This window comes from Abramis brama (genome assembly GCF_963993115.1).
Source record: "Abramis brama genome assembly, chromosome: 9".
In the NCBI taxonomy this organism is placed as follows: Eukaryota; Metazoa; Chordata; class Actinopteri; order Cypriniformes; family Leuciscidae; genus Abramis; species Abramis brama.
Window position 1 is genome coordinate 35,704,754 of NC_139971.1, and position 23,990 is coordinate 35,728,743.

Sequence of the window (23,990 nt, forward strand, 5' to 3'; positions counted from 1 at the left end):
TGAGAGTTCAAACATTAGGTCAGGTAAGTAACTGAGAGGTGGAGTTTGGTGTTAGACCAATTAAACGCTGGACCCGTTTCCACTGTTCCACTAGCCACAAGAGGTCGAGTGGAGATTTACATTATGTTGTCAAATATCGTGTCTGATTCAAAGTGGGCAGAATGCTAGATCTAGCGATAGCGAGCCATAACTGGCAAAAATAACCGTCAGTTTTACCCTTATCAAATATTGCCCTACAAACATCGATAACAGCTTTAAGTTGTCAATGCTGGCAAATGACCATGGTATAAGCGGGACAATCCACGGCTAGCTGTGCATTAAACACTTTTAATTATCCCTTACTAAATCTACCTTTTTGCCTAGTGTAAAATCATAATGAATTATTATATCAATCAAACAAAAAAATAATAATAATTTAATTGATAGATTGGTTGCTTTTATATGGCATTGGTATTTTTGCTAATAACTATAGAAACTATGGTAATTTAGCAGAAACTATTTATTTACTTTTATTTTGCAAAGGTTAATTGTTAATTGATGTAAAACTGTTACGCTTCCAGTGCTATTAAATTCACTCCCAAATTCCCACTGTTTTAGGAATTCTTTTTGATTGTTTCCATCGTAATCTTTTCTTTACAGATCAAAAGACAAATGTTGGCACAATATGTATTGTGAAAGTAGTTTGCAGATCATGTGCACTGTGCAGGATATCCCACATTTAACAGCATGCGTTCCAGGGGTGGGAGTTTGGCACTGATGCTACAGGCTCACTACTCTCCTAGAGCCCAAAGCTGGTTGGGAATTTTAGAACTTGTGACCTCCGTTATGACAAGATTTGGGAAATCCATTTAAGCACAGATAACTGGTCAGGGTTGGTTCCCATGTTCTTCATGTCATTAACCTCGATCACGCTTCGTCACCTGAAAGAGACTGGTGACATTTTCACAGGCTATTCTTCCCATTAAAAATGGATCAGGGCCGAGATTTAGAAAGACTTCCCAGACCCTATCACTTCTAATGGAATTAGTCGATTTCACACTGGCTCGAAGCACAAGCACAGGCAACTACAAGACTGCTTAGCAGACAGTGCTGATCTGATTTAGAACAAAGAGGAAGAAGCACATTTTGTTTGTCCATTTACACCTGCATTCAAATACATCATGATTGTGTGGGACAGTCTGAATAATGCTTTGTATCTCAGGAGATTTGATATATTTCTTGCAATTTAAAAGGACTGTTTTCTATTTGACTATATTATTAAATGCAATATATTTCTGTGATGGCAAAGCTGAATTATCATCTTTTTAATATGATAATTTAGTACTCTATTATTGTTGCTGAAATATTAATAATGGTTCTCCATCAATGTCAAAAAAAAATGTGATGCTTATTTTGTGGAAGTCATTTCTTTCAACAGCATTGAAATCGAAATCTTTTGTAACATTATAAATGTCTTTACTGTTACTTCATTAAATACTGATTTAATGTGTCCTTGATAAAGTATTAATTAAAAAGCAAAGTTATAAATATTGCTAATAAGAAGAAATGTTCCCTTTCGTTCAGTCACTACGAGTTACGTCAGTGAATGACGAAATGGGGGTTTCGCTTCGAAGCCTATCAACTTCGAGTTATAGAAAACGAGCCAATGGCAAAACAATGCCATGGGTCTGCGGAATTTGCATAGCGCAACTCTGCCCCACCGCTCGGGTATAAAAGGAGCAGTGCGGCAATCGCGCATCATGTTTTTGCTTCGGAGCCAAGAGTCTTCTTCACTCCTCTGCAAGCCTTTTCTGAGTTCTACGAGACGAGCGATTCCTCAGTGCTGTTGGTGTTACAGCGTGTTCCAGCGAGATCACATTACATGCTGCTGGTCTGTGCAGTGATCTGCCAACAGTGAGTGTATTTCTCCTTGGACTGTTGAGCTTTTTTCTCTCCTCCCTAAAAGAGTTGCATGTGGCACGTCTTTTTAAAGTTGCCCATGTATTTCTGGGTGCTGTAGACAGGTGCCAGATTTCATTCGGCGCTCCAGAAGATGACACCATGTCTATTGCCACATCACAAGGTGGGCTAGAATCTTCTGGAGATGAAGACTCGGCTGTGCTGCCTCCTTCGGGTGTGCCAGCACCTTGCCTCCGCAAGTATGCATTTCCCCCAATGAGCCTTCTTGCACAGGTCCTGTGAAATATCAGGGAGGACTAGGAGCAGGTCCTTCTGGTTGCACCTCATTGGCCCACCCGGACTTGGTTCTCTGAACTGGTGCTCCTTTGCGATAGCTAATCCCTCTGAGGAAGGACCTCCTTTCTCAGAGATGGGGCACCCTCTGGCATCCACATCCCGATCTGTGGAACCTGCATGTGTGGGTTCTGGACGGGATGCGGCAGGTTTGAGTACTGGGTGGTGGCTACCATCACTTCTGCTAGGGCTTTGTCCATGTGACACGCCTATGATCTTAAGTGGAACCTCTCCGTCACCTGGAGTTCTTCTTGCAGAGAAGATCCCAGGAAATGCCTGATCGGTGCTCTTCTTCCTCCAAAAAGGGTTGGAATGAAGGCTGTCTCCTTCAACCCTGAAGGTTTATGTGGCTGCGATCTCTGCGCACCACGACCTTGTGGAGTCAAAAACGGTGGGACAGCATGACCTGGTCATCAGGTTCCTGAGGGGGGCAAGGAGACTAAATCCTCCTCGCTCTCCTCTTATACTCTCTTGGGACCTCGCAATGGTCTTATCAGCCCTGCAGAGAGCTCCTTTTGAGCCTTTGCGATCAGTCAAGCTTAAGTTCCTGTCTATGAAGACAGCCCTCCTGGTCTATTTGGTCTCCATCAAGAGGATAGGGGACTTGCAGGCATTTTCGGTTGACGCATGCCTAGAATTCTGGCCGGCTAACTCTCACGTGATCTTGAGTCCCCGGCCTGGATATGTGCCCAAGGTTCCCACCACTCCTTTCAGGGATCAGGTGGTGAACCTGCAAGCGCTGCCCTCGGAGGAGGCAGACCCAGCCTTGGCACTGCTCTGTCCAGTACGCGCCCTTCATGCTTACGTAGACAGAACGCAGTGTTTCAGTTTTGGTGGGAAGCTGAAGGGAAAGGCTCTCTCCAAGCAAAGGTTGTCTCACTGGATAGTGGACGCCATTGTCTTGGCTTACCAGACACAGGGTCGTCCATGCCCACTAGGGGTGAGGGCACACTCCACCCGGAGTGTGGCTTCCTCCTGGGCTGTAGCGCATGGCGCCTCACTAACAGACATCTGTAGAGCTGCAGGCTGGGCGACACCTAACACTTTCGCGAGATTCTATAATCTCCGGGGTAGAGCCAGTGTCCTCTCATGTACTCGCTTCCACTAGCCAGTAAGTAGGACCTGCTTTCGAGTTCCTCCTGCACTGTCGATGCCGTCACCAGAGTGCATGCCCGGTTGGTCAGCCCTCGTGATTGGCTAGGTGCTTCCATGTGCATGGTTCCCCGCTTGGGCAACCCCCCACATGTGTATTTCCACAGTAAGTCTCCACCGTGTTTTCCCTCGGCAAGACCTCTTGCCATCTTGAGGTTGAAACTTTCCACCCAGCGGGCTGGATACCTCTGTTTTTTCCATATGCATCCCGCTCTCGGGTCATATGTGTATTCTAAGTCCTAAGGCACAGTGTTACATATTCCACCTTGGATATGTAACATGTATTCTTGCGTAAAGCCTAGCCCTTCGTCCGTGCTAGTCTCATGACGGAGCTCAGACTTGCTGAGGGCACTGGAAGACAGCTGCTGTGGCGTGATTGAATTGGGACCCCCATTTCGTCATTCACTGACATAACTCATAGTGACTGAACGAAAGGGAACGTCTCGGTTACATATATAACCCTCGTTCCCTGAGGAGGGAACGGAGACGTTACGTCCCTTTGCCACAACCGCTGTGCCGCTGGAACAGCCGGGAGTTCAGTCTCGGCTCCTCAGCATAACATGATGCGAGATTGCCGTGCTGCTCCTTTTATACCCACGCGGTGGGGCGGAGTTGTGCTAAGCAAATTCCACAGACCCATGGCATTGTTTTGCCATTGGCTCGTTTTCTAGAACTCGAAGGTGATAGGCTTCTAAGCGAAACCTCCATTTCGTCATTCACTGATGTAACGTCTCCATTCCCTCCTCAGGGAACGAGGGTTACATACGTAACCGAGACGTTTCTTGAGCACCAAATCGGCATATTAGAATGATTTCTGAAGGATCATGTGACACTGAAGACTGGAGTAATGATGCTGAAAATTCAGCTTTGCCATCACAGGAATACATTACATTTTTAAATGCGTTTAAAATATATAATGTGCACTTAATTATAATCTAATAAAAGGTTTTGTAACATGTTTTGACAGATATACAGCAGCATGTATATGCTTGTGTTTGGTGTAATGAAGATCACTGCAAAAAGATAGACCAAGTTAAATATGGCTCTCCTCCAAAAGAATGTCCTGAAGTGATATTTTACTTGTGAGCAGAGCATTGAGGCAAACTAGCGGGCCACACAATCAAACCGTGACAGCTTCATATATCTTATGCACATGTATCTTATGCAAACAAAGAACAAATAGGTTCATCCATCATCGAAAGTAGCAAAAGTAAACAGAACCGTTCCATAGGCACATATGCTCCTGACAGTTTACCTGAATCATCCCATGAAAAAAACAAGATGAAGACTGTTCTTGTTCTTTTCCATTCTAAACCTTATATAAAGACTGTCATCTAAGATCTATTACAAAGACAGAGGCAGGTTTGCTTGCTTTATATCGGATAAGATATATTTAAAACACTGATAATTCAACACCAACAAAAGTAAAATCATGATGGCTATTTACAAAAGATGCAAGCACACAACCGTTTTATAAAAAAAACACCGTCGGACAGAATACAAAAAAGAGGACATGTGGAAAAGTCCAATATGTTGATCAAAAAAACTGAATGGCTGGTTTTGGTTGTCCAATTTGACTTACAAAGCAAGGGTCAATAGTCAATTATCATCAATAAATTAAAAACGGAAACATTCCTCTATTTGGTCACTGAATTGAAAGGCATGTGTTGAATAAAGACAGGAGAGGGAACACTGATGTCCAAGCAAGGCCCTTATCTGGGCGCAGGTGGCTGGTTCATCTCAAGAATGTACAGACACAGCCTTTCAGAGTCCACAATCTCATTATCTCTGGGTTACGGCCTCACACTCCTTATTAGTTTGTCCAGATGTGGCATGTGGCCAATCATACACTGGGGTTTTTGACTGAGTGAGGGGTTTGTTGTTGCTGTTGTTGTTGAAGGTAAAGTGGCCGTTTCACTCTGGGCTTTCTGCGCTTGGGTTTGCTCTTGGCCTTGGTCAACTGCACCACAAAGAAGGAAAGCACAACCATGGCACCAAGAAATGCAAACATCGGGATGGTCTGGCCCACCTCTTGATTATAGCGGCCAGGCATTATTCCTGAGGAAACACACAGATATGGATTACTGCAATGCATTGTCAATGTTAAAGGCCATTTTGCGGGTGATATCTAGTTGATTATTTTCTAAACACACAGCAAATGCTCCTTCCTCACCTCCGGGTATGTCCCAGGCTCCACTTTCTCCAGGGGATAGGGGTCGAACCTGAGGCCGATATGGCCTTACATTAGGCAAAACAACCTTGTCCATGTCCACTGACAGTAGTTTCTGGTGCTTCCACAGATTGCTGAAAAAAAAAAATCTCAACAAATCAACAGGTCAACAAATCTAGTCAGATGTGGATATTAAAATACAACGCGTCCAGATTGAGATCTGTTTTGCACTGAGAATGGCACCGGTCTCATGTGTACTGACCTGGGAGCAGTCTCATTAAGGGGCTGGGGTTTAGCCCAAGACAGATGAGGGCATGCAGGGAGAGGACGAGGCTTGGGGTCACCCAGATGAGCCTCCAGCACTTTGGAGTAACGGTAGAGGTGATTACCTGCCAAAATAATGATAATAATAACAATAATGATGATGTTCAATTGATCAAAACAATGAATTAAAATATAAATAATAATGAATTAGAAATAAATAAAAATTGACAAAAAATAAATTACTTAAAACAATGAATTAAAATAAAATCAATAAATTGATTTAAATAAGAAAAATGTATACAAATAATCAATTATACACATAAATGAAATACAAATTATACAAATTATTTAAAACGATTAAAAATATATAAATAAAAATGAATTATTTTAAAAACAAATGAGAAAAATTTCTTTGAATAAAAATGATGAATTAAATGTATAAATTAATTACCAAAAAATAAATAAATAGAAATTATTTAAAACAATCAATTAAAAATACATTTGAAATAAAAAAGCGAAAAAATGACTAATAAACTTAAGTGAAATTTAATCTAATTTAATTACTAATACAAAAAGTGAATTAATGCATAAAAATTATGAATTAACAAAAAATAAACATACAACAAATTAATACATAAAAATGAATTAAATACATAAATAAATTAACTAAAAATAACAAATATATAAATAATTAAATAACAAATGAATTAAAAACAAAGCAGTAAAAATTATATAATATTTAATGAATAAAAAAGAATGAATTATAAGAAAATAAAAAATAAATCACCTTCCAATCTCTGTGGTAATGGCCTGTCTGTGCCTGTAGGGGGAACCACTCTGTTTTTAGAGTGTGTGAGGCTGGGCGGAGTCATGCTATATGAAGTGTACTGCAGCAGAGCGTCCAGCAGCCAAAAACAGTCTAAATAGGAGATCCCAAACACATGCAAATTAAATTAACAAGTCTGAAAATGTATAGTGAATCTGACTTGTTTGCACAAAATGTGAGCTTATATTATATATATATATATATATATATATATATATATATATATATATATATATATATATATATATATATACATATTTAAAAAAAATGTCCATTACCTTTCTGTCTGTGACTGTCATCAATGCAGTTGGAGTCTCCATAGAGCGCTATGCGACCTCCACCCTCAGAGGGTGTTTGGTACAGTCCAAGCACAGGCACATTTTCCACCACTGCCGTCTCTTGTTTCAAGACTTCTAGACCTAGAAATTTGAGTACATGGATAACAATAACAAGATGATTAAGTAAACTAGGGAGCATTTAGCTGGTCTCCATGGATACAGCAGTGATGTGAGATGTATGATCACAGCAGGTGATCTGTGTACCTTGATCTTTTAAGGTCTGAGCAATGACAATCCCATCCTCAGGAAAGCGAGCGATGCTGCACCCTGAGGCATAATACACTGAAAAGCGACAAGACAGGATACATTATTGAAATCAAATTTAGGAAAACATGTCTCCATTAAAACAATCTACTCAATATTGTGTATTTAACAGAAATATATGCAATGTTATATAATCTTACTGTCATGATCTGCCATTGTGAAGTCTCCCTCATACAGACCGTCACTGAAGGCCATACCCCACACTGAGATCAGCTCATTCAAAGCTGGCACGTTAGCGCCCCCTGTGTCCGGCATCCACCATTGCCTGTGAATTAATGTGTAATGCACATTTCAAAAGTTGCCTTTATTTGATAAAAACATGTTTGCCCTGAACTGGACACTTTACTAAGAGCCCCATTTAAAAATTATTTGTCAGATCCAATAATAGAAACCACACAATTTCAATCCCCCCTCCCCAAAACACATTAGTTACGAATTAGGGCACTCAAATAGCCTAATGGGAAGCACACTTTAATTTAAATTAGGACAGGTAAAACAAAGAAATTGGAAAATGAATCAAGTAATCAAGTAATTAGCAAGGCAGTCTTGACATGAGCTAGTTAGCATGAGCTATATATATTTTTGCCATATTCAGTTTTAGAACACACTGAAATACGATTTTTTTTTTTTATACCTATATTTTGAATTAGGTTTCAGGATTATAGCAATAAGATTTAGATTTAATTAATCTATTATAAAATAAATAAATAATTTACAAAATAAATTAACGAAATATGAAATTCATTTTATTTACTATTTTTCATTATAGAAGAAATAAAATAAATATAAGAAAGCAGAAGCATTTTCGGTAGCGGCATCAGACTATTGGACCCCACTGAACATTTTACCCAGATATACATGCAATAATATATTTCAAAGATTTCAAGATTACTGTGCCTTGATGTACTCTGTACCTGGTGTTCTCATCATAGAACTTGACTTTTCTCATGACTGATGTGTTGTACCAGTCACTGAAGATAATGAGAGACAGGCCATTATCTATGTCTCTTCTCAACTTGGAAATCTCCTCTGGAAAATATTCTTCCTCGCTGTCCACCATCATCAAGGTCCCTAAAAAACACACAGACAGGGGTGACAGTTGATTTAAGCAGGCCTTATTCCATCACTACTTATTCCACAAAACAATTAATCTTCAACAATTAATCTTTTTTTATACTGAATGAACACCTACCATACTGACTGGCATCAAAGCATGTTATTGGTGCACCCAAGACCTCAACAAAGTAGCCATTGCTGCGAAGGTGCTGATACATGTCTCTAAAGTTAGTGTGAATATGATCACCATTCCTGCAAAACAAGAGAAAACCCATGTAATCTACACCATCATAAGTGAATAATGGTACTAGAGACCAGCTATGAAAAGCTACCCTCTTGTCTTTTCTAACAACTGATTGAATGTGGATCATTTTTGGTGTTTGAGGCTCACCAGTCAAGTGGATCGTTCTTCATGCGCAGGTTGTCTCGGGGGAAGTAGCCAGGCGGGTAGCGCAAGTTGTGGTACTGATCCCACAGAATCCTTTTACTACGCGGAGGAGTGGGGACAATCTTTACCTTCACTGGTAGCTTCACTGTGGAGGTCATTTCGCCACCTATTGCTGACTGGATGCAAACACATGGAAAACAGATCACAGCAGGTCATGATCTCGATTTACACTACTTCGGGCCTTTAGAAGGCTTTCAGGCTTCTTAGAAGTTTTCTGAAAATCTTTCATTTTGGCTCCTTCACACCAAGAACTAGAACAATAAAGATAACTATATTCGAGTCCACACCAGCAGACGATATTGTTCTGTTTGTTCTAAGCGCGGGCTGCAGTTGTCATCTGAAGCTTTAAAAGCTTGAGCTCTTTAAAGCAGGATGGATTCTGATTGGCAGTCAATGTTTTCATCATTCATCAGCTGGAAAAAAATGTTCTGAAAGTAATTCTACCAATATCATTTCTCTGTGCCGTTATCATTGGTTGAGGTGTGGACTGAAGCTATTCTTCTATATTTAGAATATTCTTTTTGGACTATATCTTTATCATTATAGTTTTTTTTTTTTTTGGGATTTGGATTTTAGTAAAACACTAAAGAACAAACAAACAGGTCACTAGGGGTATAACATACAATTATGTTGTTCACAAACTGTTAATGTCAAATCAGGGGTTACTCTCCCAATAGTCTCAAAGGAGTGAAAGGAGAGAGAAAGAACTCCCCCCTCCCCCACCCCCCAGGTTCAAGGTCCCATCATACAACATACAATCCAGAATGTTTTCATTGGATAAGTATTTTACATACTGAAGAAAAAAAAAAAGAAAAAAAAAGGTTCTCAATATAGTATTACCAATAAAATGTAAATGAGAAAAGGATAAATAAAATAAAAATTATAATAATTTGCCTTACACTTACAATATCTCCTTATGCTCAATCCCTACTCCTATACATTAGCCATTTTGACCAGTACTTGTAAAATTTATCCATATTTAATTGTAAAGAGAAGGTCAGCTTTTCCATATCACATATATGACTTACAATCACTATCCACTCATCTTTTGTTGGTGGACTCTCATGGAGCCATTTCTTAGTTATTGTTTTTTTACGCGCAACTAATAATACATTAAATAGGTATTTGTCTTGAGTATTAAGATTAGTTGGTATATTTCCTAAATATATAGTACTGAAACTGTACTCCGTCTCGAATCTCAGTATCAGTTTTATTTCAGTGACTATCTCTAACCAAAAAGGCTGAATCGTTGGACATTTCCAGAATATGTGAACGTAATCTGCCATTGAAGTATTACAGTGTTTCAGTGTTTTTTTTTTTTTTTAAAGTTGCCAGCTCTCACTGCATTTTTTATTACTTTATTGGAGATCTCAGGGACAGTACTGATACTCACGTCATTCTCTGCCGGCGAGGCCACTGTAACCATGACATGACCCTGAGCGATGCCTTCCCATGATGCAGCTTTCTTGGCCACAGATATGGAAACAGCCAGGTAACCGGCCCAGGGCCAGAGCACAGGTGAGTAAGATACTGCCACATCTACAAAATCACCATTCTGAGGAAGGTAGGGCTGCCAGATGGGCTGTGAACATCAAACATAACTGTTATTTTTCAAAGGGGACAATAATATTTGAAGTTAAAATTCAACGTATGAAACAACATATCAGTTTACACTGAATTGCAGTCAGTCTCTTTATTATTCCCTACCTTGTCCACAATCCTTCCAGTCACACCCATACCATTAAGAATGGTCACGTTGACAATTGTCGGCATGCTACCGTAGTAAATGGGCTGTGAGCAGTAGGGCCACATGTAAGGGCACTCGGTCAGATCTATGTAGCTCGGGCTCAGGCTATAGAATAAAAACACCATCAGAAATTCATTAGAGGACGATGACCTTACTGAGAGCCAGTGCAAGATAATCAACCAGGTCAAATCTACTCTATAAAAAGGCTGGAATGTAATTAAATCCGAATGAGGGTGCGATGGAGACGCTGGCTACATTTTAAATGGACCAATTTAGCATACATGAATAAAAAACTGAGCATTCAATGTGAGCAGAAAACTAGAGAAAGATACTTCCCTCTTGTAATTTGCTTTGGATAAAAAGTAAATGCATGCTAAATACGTAAATGTAAAGGCAAAGAGAAGAACACAATATTTGTGCGTGCGCGAGAGACATGCCTGGCTTGTGGCTTGTAGCTGTTAAGGATCTGGTAGGCTCTGAGTAAATCAAGTTTGCCATGGCCCTGCTCAAACATGTTGACACCTGGCAGCCTGCGTGCTGAGGCGATCAGGGCCTGCTTCATACTGGCCGGGTTCACCAAGTCTCTGTTCAGCACAGTGCTAGAAAGACAAAAGACAAATAAACAAGTTTCAGTTAAATGGATGAGGCTTGATGGAATATCATTTCAGTGCAGGCTGAAGACTGGAAAACAGACTTAAAAGAAACACATGGTCACTCAGAGGCCATAAAGCAAAGAGGTGCATGGGTCAAGTACCAATAAGAGACTAATACAAATGAGAGCTATATAAACTCTACAAATTGGAAACACCAACAAAATTACGTTAGCCATCAGACTGCGAGGATGGACTACATCAAATATATAGACCTTATGCACCAGAGAAACAAGCGTGCAGCCATCTTTAGAAAATTGTCTTTGAACTACCGTTTTTACGGTCGCTCTGTGTATTTCAATGGCATCGCTGTCGAGGAGTAATTAGCTGGTGAATTGGATTTACTTATTGTAAAGTTAACGAAAGTTATCATGAGGATTGTAATGTTTAAAGCAGATGACTTAACAAATGTCAGTAGACCAGGAAGTTTTTAAAACGAGCTGTTCATTCATAAATACGCAAGATCGCTGTGAAAGTACAGACCGGAAGACAAAAGACAATGAGTGCAACGCTGAAAAGGGGCGGGGCTACATAAGGTCTATAAAGCAAAAGAAAGAGGATGTCATTCAATTCTCAGAGGAAAATGAGATTGATTCTGTCAGTTAATTTGTTTCTTGTTTTTCTTTGTTTGCGGGCTGTATTTTTTTTTTTTTTTACAAATGCATTTTTTCCCCATAAGGCCACAGTAACAAAAACAATTCTGAAGAAAACCATAGGTTTAGAGAACCAATTTATTTAGCTCTACTTCATATCATATGTTTCAAAGAGCAGGGCGTTTATAGCAATAAATGTACAAAGTACAGGTGAGCCCACTATCAATCACTATCTGCATCCTGATAAAGCAGCAAAAATATGTCTTATGATGAAACCCTATTTTGAATCGCTGATGAAAATTGATATAAAACATGTCTACACCTGACATAATGAAAGAGAATGCTGTTTTATTGAGTATATCCCAAGGCCTAAAATTGGATACCGCTAGTTTAGGTGTTGAGTATACATACACTATTTATGGTTTGAAGGTTTCAAGTCAAATTTATATTATTTAAGAAATTTATATTTATAGGATGCATTAAATTGATCAAAAGTGTCCGTAAACATTTATAATGTTACAAATAAATGCTGTTCTGTTAGACACTCTACTCAAAGAATCCTGATAAAAAATTAGCAGTTTCCAAATTAATATTAAGCAGCATAACCATTTTCAACACTGATAATAATACATTTTCTTGAGCACCAAATTAGCATATTAGAATGATTTCTGAAGGATAGTGTGACAATGAAGACAGGAGTAATAATGCTGAAAATTCAGCATTGCACCACAGGAATAAATCAAATATATTAAAATAGAAAACAGTTATTTTAGTGGGCATAAGTTCCTTCTTTCAAAACATTTTTTAAAAATCTTTTTGAACCACGGTGGAGTAAGATATAAACAGTTTAAATGCACTGTAGGTGGTGGTGTCTAATCAAAAGAAATGTATGATCCAAAAAAAAAAGAAAAAAAAAAGAACAGTAGACTGGATAGTGAGTTTGTGAATATTAACGCACAATATTTTAGTTTCATACAGATTTTGTTCAACTGTGTCTCACCTGGCCAGCAGTGTGACAGCTCCAGCCACTACAGGTGATGCAACACTAGTGCCAGAGAGAGAACGACAGCCCTCCTTCAATCCTGAACCACGCACACCAGAGCCATACGTCACAATGTCAGGCTTCACCCTGCCATAGCCACCTGGCAGCTCCTGATCAACAGACAGCACAGGAAGCAACGAGTCAATTGAGCTGACAAGACAGACTGACAGATATTGTGATGAGTGAGAAGAGCAGTACAAGTTGCTGAGTGGAGACAGAGTCAAAATTCTACAGACACACATGGCCAGAAATGGTGTACTTATTTATAAGGATCCAGTGATGTGTTAAACCCCACATTGGGATTTCACTCTTACTAGCCTGACTTGCTGATTTTGTGGGGTTTGAACGTGTTGTTATGATAAAATGTAACGTTACAATGTTTTTAAATGCATTTATTTATTCAAACTTTTCTAAAGACATGTTAATAGACTACTTTCTAATTAGACAACATTCCTTGTCTCACAACTTGAGAGATTTAAACTTAATTTGTAAAACCAGTTGATAATAAATCAATGAAGTCCCTGCATGACATTTTTCAAATATATTTTTACTAAAACCATTTAATATATTTAGGTAAATATTGCCACTTGTTATAATGTATATCTAAATAATAAAATGGATTAGATATTTATCTTTGTGTTAAATAATAAATACTGTGAAAACATTCCATTTAATTTTAACTGGACTATTTATAGCCAAATCTCATTTTTATTTTCTATGTTTTTAGCTATATCACCTAGTCCTACAGCAGGGGATTCAGTTTTTATATTTTATAATTTTTTATCTGATATATTATATTACTTTTACTTACTTACTTACTTACTTACTTACTTACTTACTTACTTACTTACTTACTTACTTACTTACTTACTTACTTACTTACTTACTTACTTACTTACTTACTTACTTACTTACTTACTTACTTACGATATTTTAAATATCTTCTTAACATCAAGATCATTCATTTATGAACAACTATATTGTAAATCTACAAAGGCATAATTCTCTGAACCACTTCAAAAAGTGTAACAGAGGATTTTTGAAGACTATGTAAATCTCTTCAATTTACTCTCCTTCCTAAAGGAGAGAAGTCCAGGAATCTCCAGCTTTGTCTAGCAGGAGGTGTCTGTCTGCCTATTTTAGGTCAGATCAAGAAGCACAGACATGTTCTCACTGGCCTCTTCAGGCAGCTGCACAGGGAAAAAAGCAGTAATGAGACGTCAGCACAAGAAGGAACGCACCCATGTTGTCATGCCTCGGGATGAGAACCTGGCAATGTTGTCCTCAAAATCAATCCCTCCAACACCAATAACATCCATCTGATCTGCTGGGTTGTTCAGAGTTCTGGAAGAAACATAAAAAAAAAAATCTATAGATATGTTGGGACTAATAGCCAAATCTAAAATAATTTGTCCTTGATCTACTCCACTTACCCGTAGAGAGGGCCATCATTGCCAATAGCAGAGACCATAATCACCTTGTTGGCTGTGAGCTCCCAAACCTTGTTAGACAGACAAGTTATGCATTTATTAGAGGACTACACTGCAGAGTGCATAAACCATATTTAATGTACCAGCAAAAATACACTTGTGACATGTTGCGCATTTGTGGGTCGCTTTGAATAAAAGCATCTGCTGAATGTCAATTTAATTAAATATGCCCAAACCTTATCAACAAATGGATGGTCCATAAAGTCTGGTCCCCCTATACTGAGATTTAAGACATCTATCTTCTTCAGGATGGCATAGTTAAAGGCATCTAAAAACCAGGAGGTGTAGGACACCTAAGAGGAGAAAAATTAAGAATAACATATAGGAGGCGGCATATGAGGAGGCGTGTAAAATCATCTTAAATACATCATAAAAAATAGAAATTAAAAACTGATGTCCGTTATAGAATTGGGCGATATAGCTAAAAACATAATACATCCATAAACAATATGTACATATACATATAACACATATACATATAACACAATATGTTTTTGAAAGAAGTCTCTTACACTGCATTTATTTGATAAAAAGAGTAATATTTTGAAATATTATTGCAATTTAAAAAAACTTTTTCTATGTTAATATATTTAAAAATGTGATTTATTCCTGTGATGGCAAAGCTGAATTTTCAGCATCAGTACTCCAGTCTTCAGTGTCACATGATCCTTCAGAAATCATGCTAATATGATGATTCTGTGCTCTTTTTTTATTACCATCAATAGTGAAAACAGAAAACAGTTGTGCTGCTTCATATTTGTAGAAATCATGGTTGTGCTTTTTTTTCCTTTCTTTCTTTTTCAGGATTCTTTGATGAATAGAAAGTTTAAAAAACAGCATTTATTTGAAATAGAAAACTTTTATTACATTGTCTTCACTTTCGATCAATTTAATGCATTTTTTTTGCTGGATAATATTATTAATTACTTTCATTAATGACATGTGAAAGTGGTTGCATATAGGGAAATGGGTATGTGTGTAGTTACCTGGTTATTAGTAAAAACTCTGAAGATATGAAGCTCAGAATCAGGAGCGAAACCCTGGCACTCTCTCATGCTGGCGATAACCCCAGCCACAAAGGTACCATGACCCAACCCTGAAGAAAGAATATGAGACAGAAAAAGTTTAATCTGGGTTGATTCATTCAAGTTCACTCAATAATAAAATATGACTGATTAAACATGTTTAAACTTGTTTCATGACATACACTGAGAATTCGTCTTACCATCATCCAGTGTTTTCTCATTGGTCCAATTGGTTCTTTCTTTAACATTCTTAAAGTGAGGGTGCTTCTCACTCAACCCAGTGTCAAATACCGCTACCTTCACCCCAGAGCCTGTATATGAACACATATAAACAGAAACACAGGCTTGAACGCAAACCTGATCTTCAATAGTAGAACATTAATTATGGTAGTGCATATTCACATTCTCTCTCACATACCGGTGTGTCCCATCTGCCAGAGCACATCTGCTTGCAGTATCTGGGCGACATGTCTCGGAATGGCCCGTAGGAGACGCCGACTGGAGTGTCTTCCTGTGGCATGCCAGAATCCAGAGCCCAGAGACAGACTGGTCCTCCTAAGTGGCCTTGATGACTGCCAAGATTGCCACTTCTGCACCCAGCGTGTGTCATTGCACGGGGACGCCCCATCAGTGCCCGCTGAAAGAGAAAAGGAATGAGAAATTATTCTCAATAAATTATACCTCATCCCATTTGAATGTTTTATTTGTGCCATGGATATACAATATAAATGGTATAGAAGAACCTCTACTGGCATTTCTGCCATCCCATAGAATATGCCATAATGTCCTACTCACTTCAAATCCTGTCTTTCAATTCCTCTTGAATGATTTCAATTGAATCACTCTTTCAGGCCATTCTCCATTTAATACTTTATAAGTGCACACATTTATTTCTCATAACTCAATAGCAATTTTATGCCCTCCCTGAAGACACAATCTCCAAAGAACTCAAAAAATGTGATTATCATGAATACTTCAAACCTCACAAAAAATATCAGGGCTCAACAATTTTAGAAATTCAGCTTTTTATCACCCCTGCTAATATTTATAAATATAATATAATTTTTTAGCAACGTACGTCATAAGGGAATATTTTTATTAGACTTTTCCTAATTTTTCATTTCACATTTAGTTTTCATAATTTTCATTAATTCTTAAAATCATTAAAATTAACAATCTGAGGTTTTTAAAGATAGTATAGAATAATTTGTCAATAATTTTCAACCCATTGTAACTGCTTCTAAGACTAGCTAGATAATTTAACCATGGTGACATATTTAAATCAGCTAAATTCAACAACGGGCCAAAAGTGACAGTTCTATCGTTCAGTTCTAGCCTGAAACCCTCTCACACTTATCCCAAGTATATCCTTATTGTTAAACCTGTAATTGGAGGTAAATATCAACAAAGCTTGCACAGTATCAGATTCTAGATGTCTAACACCAACCTAAGCACACAGCATCAACACCTACACCTTCATAAGCATTTTTATTGGCCCTGTGAATAATTTCCGGCGAGACCAGAGATGAGTAGCCTGTGCTTTCAGGAATATTCAAATGGAGCAGAGTGATAATAACAGTGATCACCTTAACTCTTCTATGTAAAAGTGTCCTCATAAAGGTATAAAAAGTAAAACAAAACTCTTGTAAAGTGCAGGCGGTAGCGGTTGGAAAGGAATCGTAGGCGTTTAAGCGTGGCTGAGTTGCAGAGCCAACCACTTTGACCAGCCCTGGCATGTCAGTCTTCCTCTCTGGCTGATTACTGCTCATTAATTCCCCCTAGAGCTATACAGACGAGACTAGTGCATATACTGTAATTATATTACATTTCAATCCCCCACTCGTGCTCCTGTAGAGCTGACCCAGACACCATTTAAATGATAATTACTTGCATATATGCTCTCAAACCGTGACCAGGGGTTATTCTTAGAGAAACAGATCCAGCTAATAGCAGCTAATGATGTATTTTTGTTCTTATTACTGAAACCAAAGTGCCTCGAAGCTGTACTATGTATACTCTGTAGTGGGAGAGCGAGATATGCTAGCATTTAGGGGTGCCGACTGATAAGCAGCTCCTTGAGTGTTAATTCAGAATGGTGCTGTCGGCAAAAATATATTTAAGTTGTCAGCCATTACTCCAGTCTTCAGTGTCACATGATCCTTCAGAAATCATTTGAATATGCTGATTTGGTGCTCAAGAATCATTACCATCAACTGCTTAATATTTTTCAGGATTCTTTGTTCAATAAAGTAACAAAACAAAAAAAGTCTTTAATCCCACTTTTGATCAATTGAATGCATCTTGGCTGAATAATTTTTTTAAATTTCTTTCCAAAAAAAAAAAAATTCTTACTGACTATAAACTAAACTAAACTATAAACATTTAAATGTTTTTTTGGGGGGGTTGATGCTGCAAAATCTTGCAGTAAACATAAGCCGTGCAGCTTGTTTAGGATGTTGGTAAAGACTGTCAAAATGTTATTACACAGGAGCGGTGCTAGTAAACTGTAATCACTCTCCCAGAGTTTCTAAACACTGACAGCAGATTTACAGATTGACAGCAGAGGAGTGATTTCTTTTTTTATTCTAATGGTGGAGAACTCAGTGCTCAAAGACAGAACATTCTTTCACCTCAAACACTTCTGAAAGCCATTTCCTCCACCCCACGCAGTAAATAAACACTTCCTATTCGGTTCACCCCCTGCTGATGACTTTCCTCCCTGCAGCCACCCCAGAGAGCTGGGAAAGAATAAATTGCATGTAACCTCTGTGATAGTGCACAGCACTGCAGGGTTCAAGTGTGACTTATACAGTACAGCAGTGCTTCCCAACCATGTTCCTGGAGGCACACCAACAGTGCACATTTTGGATGTCTCCCTAATCTGACCCATATATTTCTGGTCTTGGAGTCTCTAATAGATAGATAGATTGTTTTATTTAATGCCATGTCAGCATCTAAGGCTATTTTCATGGCTGGAGTCTCTAATAACAAGCTGATGAGCTGATTCAGGTGTGATTGATTAGGAAGAGTTGGAAAATGTGTAGTGTTGGTGTGCCTCCAAGAACAGGGTTGGGAAACACTGCAGTACAATATAATACCGTGTACTAGTACTGCATTTTAGTAAAGGTATGATAGATAGCAGTATTATGCCTATGTTCTGAATGTCAGTGTTATAAAGGTGCAATACAACTTACAGTCAGTCATTTTGAGGCTGCGGAGGACCATGCGCTGAGGAGTCACTCGTTTGATATAGGGGTGGTCCTGCAGGGTGAGAAGGCTGCTGCGGGTGTCCTGCCGGATCTCCACCACCTCAAAGTCACTGGGGTAATCGCTAGCAGGATTGTCCCTCCTTACGATGCGCCAGTTCCCCGCATCCACATCTCGCAGGGCGCTGCTGATGAAATCACTGCGTGCTTTGGCTGTGAAGTATCCGTTAAATGCAACTATGTACTCTAGAAGAGACAGGGAGAGAATAAAAGGTATTGCAAAATCCCACAGAATAAATGCATGTGTATTTACTAAGAAAACCTTGCACCGTAAGCAAGGTTTCGCATTCACTTAACGTCTTGGTTCTGCCTCTATTTGGGCAACACATCATTCAAATGGATCCAAGTTCCAACCTTGCATTAACAACCACAATAGAGCCTTTAACAGAAACAACGGCTGCTGAGTGAAACTTTAGGCCAGGGCGGGTATAGAGGAACACCCATATTCTTTCTTTGCTTGACAAACCTGAACAGAGACGCTATCAGAATGCTTTGAAATGTGGCCGTCCTCCAGAGTGCTTGACACGACTACGAACAAAGCCCATAGTACATAAAGGAATGCAATACAAAAATACAGACACAGACTACATTAAGGGCTTAGTGACTTTAAGGACAGCAGAGAGAAACAAATGCAAATAATAAGATACAATTAAAGTCAGCATGTTATTCATCTTATTGAGAACAATTCATCCAAACAGATCAAACCAACTTTTAAAACGCCGAACAAAACGAATCTTTTTGCCAATCCCACAAATCATAGCTTTGGGTGAGGGAAGTGGGAATGAATTAAAAAATGTTTGCCAATCCCACAATTCATAGCTTTGGGTGAGGGAAGTGGGAATGAATTAAACATTAGAGGATGACACAAAGGGCCGCATTCACAGAGCAGTAATCAGGCCACTATAAATAACGTGTTACGTTCTGGTCTTGTATACCCACATCCACACCACACCCAATGTAGTGAAATATCTGCCCTTTGAAAACAACGCTGGACTCAGATTAAGTCTTAGGAATGTATTGCCAACACTCTGGGCCGGACGCCAGCAAACACACAGAACAGAGGGCACGATCCAGCCAATGAATTGACAGAGTCCTGAGAGAGAGCTGCGGCACAGTGGAGTACATTACACCAGCACTGTTTGACCTGAAGCGTTCACGTTTTGTCCTGCCCTAAATTACAATGAGAAGTGCAACAGCTGCTTTAAACCCTCAATAAAGTCCATAAACCGGTTGCTAACTGATTTTCAGTGCAATAAAATGTCATTATCAACACTAAATACAGCACTAAATGATTGTGTTTACAGTACTAAAACACAATGTCTTGAACATGTTGCAGCCTATGAAGAATTCAGCAATCTCCTCGCGGTCAACTTAAATCCTATTTGTTTTGTTACAGACACAAAAAAGTCAAGTTTTATTCAGTGTAAAATGAAATCACTTACCATGCTTGACCACTTTGGTAGAAAAGTCCAGTTTCAGCAGGATCTGCGAGCAGTTTGAGCTCAAGAGTGCATCAGCATTCAGAGGAGGATGAAAGGGAGTTGAGAACGGCCCTCTGTTTTCCTCTGTGCCCACCAGAGGCAATCGACCCCCTAAAGCAGCCACAAGCAAGCACAGCCGTACAATCATGGTCCCTGTGGTCCGTTTCTGGTTATTACCCATCTAAAGATACATGTGTCCTCAAAGGTAACAAATGTGTATGGGTATTTGCAGTTTATGAAATAGTTTAGGTCCAGAATGCAGAGAAGCCTGAATAACGCATGGCTTGAGTATTCATTTCTTTCTGCGTTTTCTCTCCATTGTGTGCTTGTGGTCCAGTGGAGGTGATCAGTGTGGCAGCCTGAGGAGGAGGAGGAGAGGGGCCATCTTCATGAAAGTGTAAAACAAACTACAGTAGATCAGGAGGGGTGTTCATCTGGTGATGGGCTTCCTCACAATGGCCAAAGGGTTTCTATTCTTCCTGTAGGCTGAGAGGGAATAACAATAGTTACGTTCAGCTAGTTGCTGGAAAACACAAATTTCAAAAGGTCAACATTTAGCCAATAATTATTCATCTTAATGAGGAGCTTACATAGAAAACTGTTATTTTAAACTGTAATAATTTTACATTACTAATTTATTTCTGCTCAATTAAACGCAGCCTATGTGAGCATAAGAGAACAGTAGTGTTAAGGCACTCAAATGACAAGGACCATTCATTTTAAAATCAAGTGTGGTCCCAAAGACTGTTTAAGGCCAAGCCACTCTGCACTGACAGATGTAGACCAACGGCAACATACACATTCATCGGGTTTAGTCGGGTTTATTGGTGTTACTCCTGTCTGTTGTCGCTCATGCAGTTCGAGTGCTGCATTAAAGACATCTAGAATGATGCTTGTATTTACCACAAAGTGTTAGCCTCAGGATAATGTGAAGGACATTTCCTTGAAAACACGGTCCCCCACCCACAGGCAACCTTCCAGAGGCTTAATTTCCCACTGACTCCAGGCTGTGAACGCCAAGAAGTGGGCTTAACTCAGATGAGCTGAGCTGTTATGAAGCTCAATATGCACACCATATGGTTCTTTACTACAGACCAGACCATCCCTGCTTACTTGTGTTAACATGACAAGATAAAAAGCTCACCAAATTATTAAATGCATGTTATAGATGTTGTAAACAATTCATTCCTGCATGATTATTATTTTTTTAAATGTTTTGACCTCATATTGTTAAATCAAAATGTCACAATCTGACCGGTGAAAATAACAGACTTCTTTCTGGTGACGTAGGAAGGACTTCTCCAAACCCTTAGTCAGCGGTATGCGATTTCTCAAAATCATTGTTGAACACTGTTGATATTTGAAATCAACCCAAACAAACACACACTTCCCTTCATTCCTCCGCCCCCAAAATGCACGGACAAGGCATGCAAGAATGTCTCTTATCATAGCAGAAGCGAAGCAAAATAATACTTAAAAAATAAAGCAAAGATGATGGCTTCAAATCTCCATCTTGCTCGCTCTCTCTCCTCCCCCATCATGTGTGGACACGCCCCCTAATGCTGATTGGCTAAAAGTTCATTGTGGTGCTCTGCTCAATCCGATCCACTTTCAACAGCGTTTTTCAAAACTTGCTTACAGCACCTTTAAAACATGACCCAACAAGCTTGCATTTATCTGCCTCCATTTTTGAGTGCAACACACATCTCAAAATCCTAATCAACAACTGATGCGTAGAACCAGGTCCTCGCCCTACATTTCACAGACTGTGATGACGCCTTTCCACAGTCATTAACATGGTAATTCTAACAACAGCAATGTACATTTATAACACTAAATTTTTTTATATTACCTTGTCATTAAATTGCAGAAAACTAGTTAACACTGCTGTGTGAGCATTTCTAATACATCTGACCAAGTTAATCAAACTCTCAATATTTTTTCCCTCTCTTTTAAAGTCTTAAAAACTATTATTGTGTATTTATTTTCTTTTTTTCCTTTTGCTATTGGAGCAAATGGGAATTGGGAACTCAAAATAAATGTGTTACAGTTTCTGTTCACCACTATAAAAGTTGACCCAACTTTAGCTTCTGAGAACACCAGGAAATGTGAAAAGGAATCGCAACTTTAATGGTGGCCAGAGCAAACAAGTAAAGCGGATGTGACCTTTACCGAATCAATGTTTACTTTTATTCTGTTTGTAGAATAGCACAATCAAGGATGTTAGTGTAAAAGCTCAAGTAATTCACCCCCCAAAATGTTGTAATCATGTACTCATCCTGTTTGACCACTTACTTTAGTGGAACTCAAAAGATGGTTTTAGGCAGAATGAATAGAGCACACAGTGACTGAAGCTGTCATCGTGTCTACCCTTGTGCAAGTTAATGACAGAATTTTCATTTTGGATGGATCCTCCTTAAAAACAAACAACTAAAGCAATACTGAACTTTTGACCATGTAGTTTAGAGCAGAAGTCACTTACTCCAGCCTCTGGCCAATTATTATCAGCAAAATCATCAGAAAAAGACATTGGCCTGCAAAAGCCATTGTTTTCTTGGCCAAAGCATTAGCCATTTAACAAATTACAAAATATATGTGAATCAAATAGAAACCGAAGTGATAACCAGCTCTGCTTTTTTTGCACACAAAAGATTATCTGTAAAAGAAATTTGAACAAAGCCTTAGCATTTACAGCATTCTGCATTGGATGCAATGTTCAAATTGGAAGAAAAAAAATTAACATAAGGAGTCAGTATTTGGACAGACTGGTTTGGTTCTGTACTGACCACAACACTTTGTCTGATGGATAGATATAATATAATTTAATTTATTTTACTTTCAACAATACACTGCACATTAGCTAATGACAAAAACACTAGCATGTCTTGCTAGCTATAACACCACCAAAACATCAATGTTAGTTGCGTAAAGCCGTTTGACAGAATGGCCCGTTATTTACTATCCTCTCATGTAAAAAAAATCTTCAAAGATCATGTTTTGTCTCTAAATCAGACAAGCATGTGACCTCGACACCATCCTGCTACAAGCTAACAGCTAGCTTAGCCAAGCATGAGCATAAGAGTTCCCACACATGACCAACAACCCCATATTATACTTATATGTATACTTACTATTAGCGGAATGTACAACGGTGATGCAGGAAATGATTAACTCCCGGAATAGGTTGTCTGACAAATTTCGTATCTTGGGTTTAGTAAGTTACATCTTAGAACTGTACACAAGCTAATGGCGCAAGCTGTTGTTAGACTGTAACGTGAGAAACTGGTATTAAACACAACAACCAGTAGCCAATTATCGATCGCTGCATCACGTCTCGACTCGGGAGGGATGTGCGTTCAGCCAATAGAAAACGTTTATACTTTTGCGCTTCCATTTGATTGGTTATTACGATACCTATAATAAGGTGCTTCAAAAGCTAACGTTAAAGGTGCACGCAGTGATTTCCTCATACTGAAAAAGTTTTATCCTGAACGAGATGAACTGCTAAGTGAAGAATCCGATCATAGCCTAGCCTAATAGTTTAAATAGCGGAATACAGCTAAGGCACGCCTGAAGTAGATAGCTGCCAGGTTTTAGCTGGTTTAAGATGGTTTCCCCTGGTCTAATTGGGTGTTTGTGAGGTCGATTGTTTAAGTTACACTGTGTACACACTACTAGTCTATTTGGTCATTCAGTCTGGCTTTGCTGACTGACTAATAACATATGATTTACGTTAGGCTATACAGTTGTAGATTTGTTGTCGAAACCACGTTCATAAACTTGTTTAAAAGTACCATCAATTATACTCATTCACAGACTCATCAGAGAGAGCAGCTGAAGTACTGTGCAATAACACACCTTTTTGTTTTTATGAGCAATGATAATGAGGAACACAGCAGAGGGGAATATTATGAATCTGTTTAGAATGTTTCTAGATTATAGCTGC

General features: G+C 38.8%; 1 protein-coding gene across 1 annotated transcript; it reads right to left on the minus strand.

Annotated features, from left to right (window-relative positions):
* Positions 1 to 4,747: 4,747 nt before the first annotated feature.
* mbtps1 (membrane-bound transcription factor peptidase, site 1) lies at positions 4,748 to 23,343 on the minus strand. The gene is made up of 23 exons (XM_084124005.1): positions 23,176 to 23,343; positions 20,006 to 20,530; positions 18,492 to 18,749; positions 15,716 to 15,934; positions 15,498 to 15,608; positions 15,259 to 15,368; positions 14,449 to 14,565; positions 14,216 to 14,283; positions 14,024 to 14,126; positions 12,741 to 12,892; positions 10,935 to 11,096; positions 10,458 to 10,602; positions 10,144 to 10,332; positions 8,694 to 8,866; positions 8,439 to 8,554; positions 8,161 to 8,317; positions 7,387 to 7,511; positions 7,187 to 7,264; positions 6,923 to 7,063; positions 6,606 to 6,737; positions 5,817 to 5,943; positions 5,558 to 5,688; positions 4,748 to 5,442 (listed from the first exon to the last, which is right to left on the minus strand). Exons 2-23 carry the CDS (start codon positions 20,223 to 20,225, stop codon positions 5,228 to 5,230), a joined length of 3,249 nt encoding a protein of 1,082 aa, XP_083980131.1. The 5' UTR covers positions 20,226 to 20,530; positions 23,176 to 23,343; the 3' UTR covers positions 4,748 to 5,227.
* Positions 23,344 to 23,990: the final 647 nt, after the last annotated feature.

Bases quoted from the DNA above. Each gene is read 5' to 3' on its own strand.
- mbtps1 (XM_084124005.1), bottom strand. From the start codon at position 20,225: ATGGGTAATAACCAGAAACGGACCACAGGGACCATGATTGTACGGCTG. The intron at 18,750-20,005 runs GTAAGTGATTTC...TGTCTCTTCTAG, and splicing joins TACCAAAGTGGTCAAGCATG to AGTACATAGTTGCATTTAAC. The intron at 5,689-5,816 runs GTCAGTACACAT...TTTTTTTTTCAG, and splicing joins CTTAATGAGACTGCTCCCAG to CAATCTGTGGAAGCACCAGA.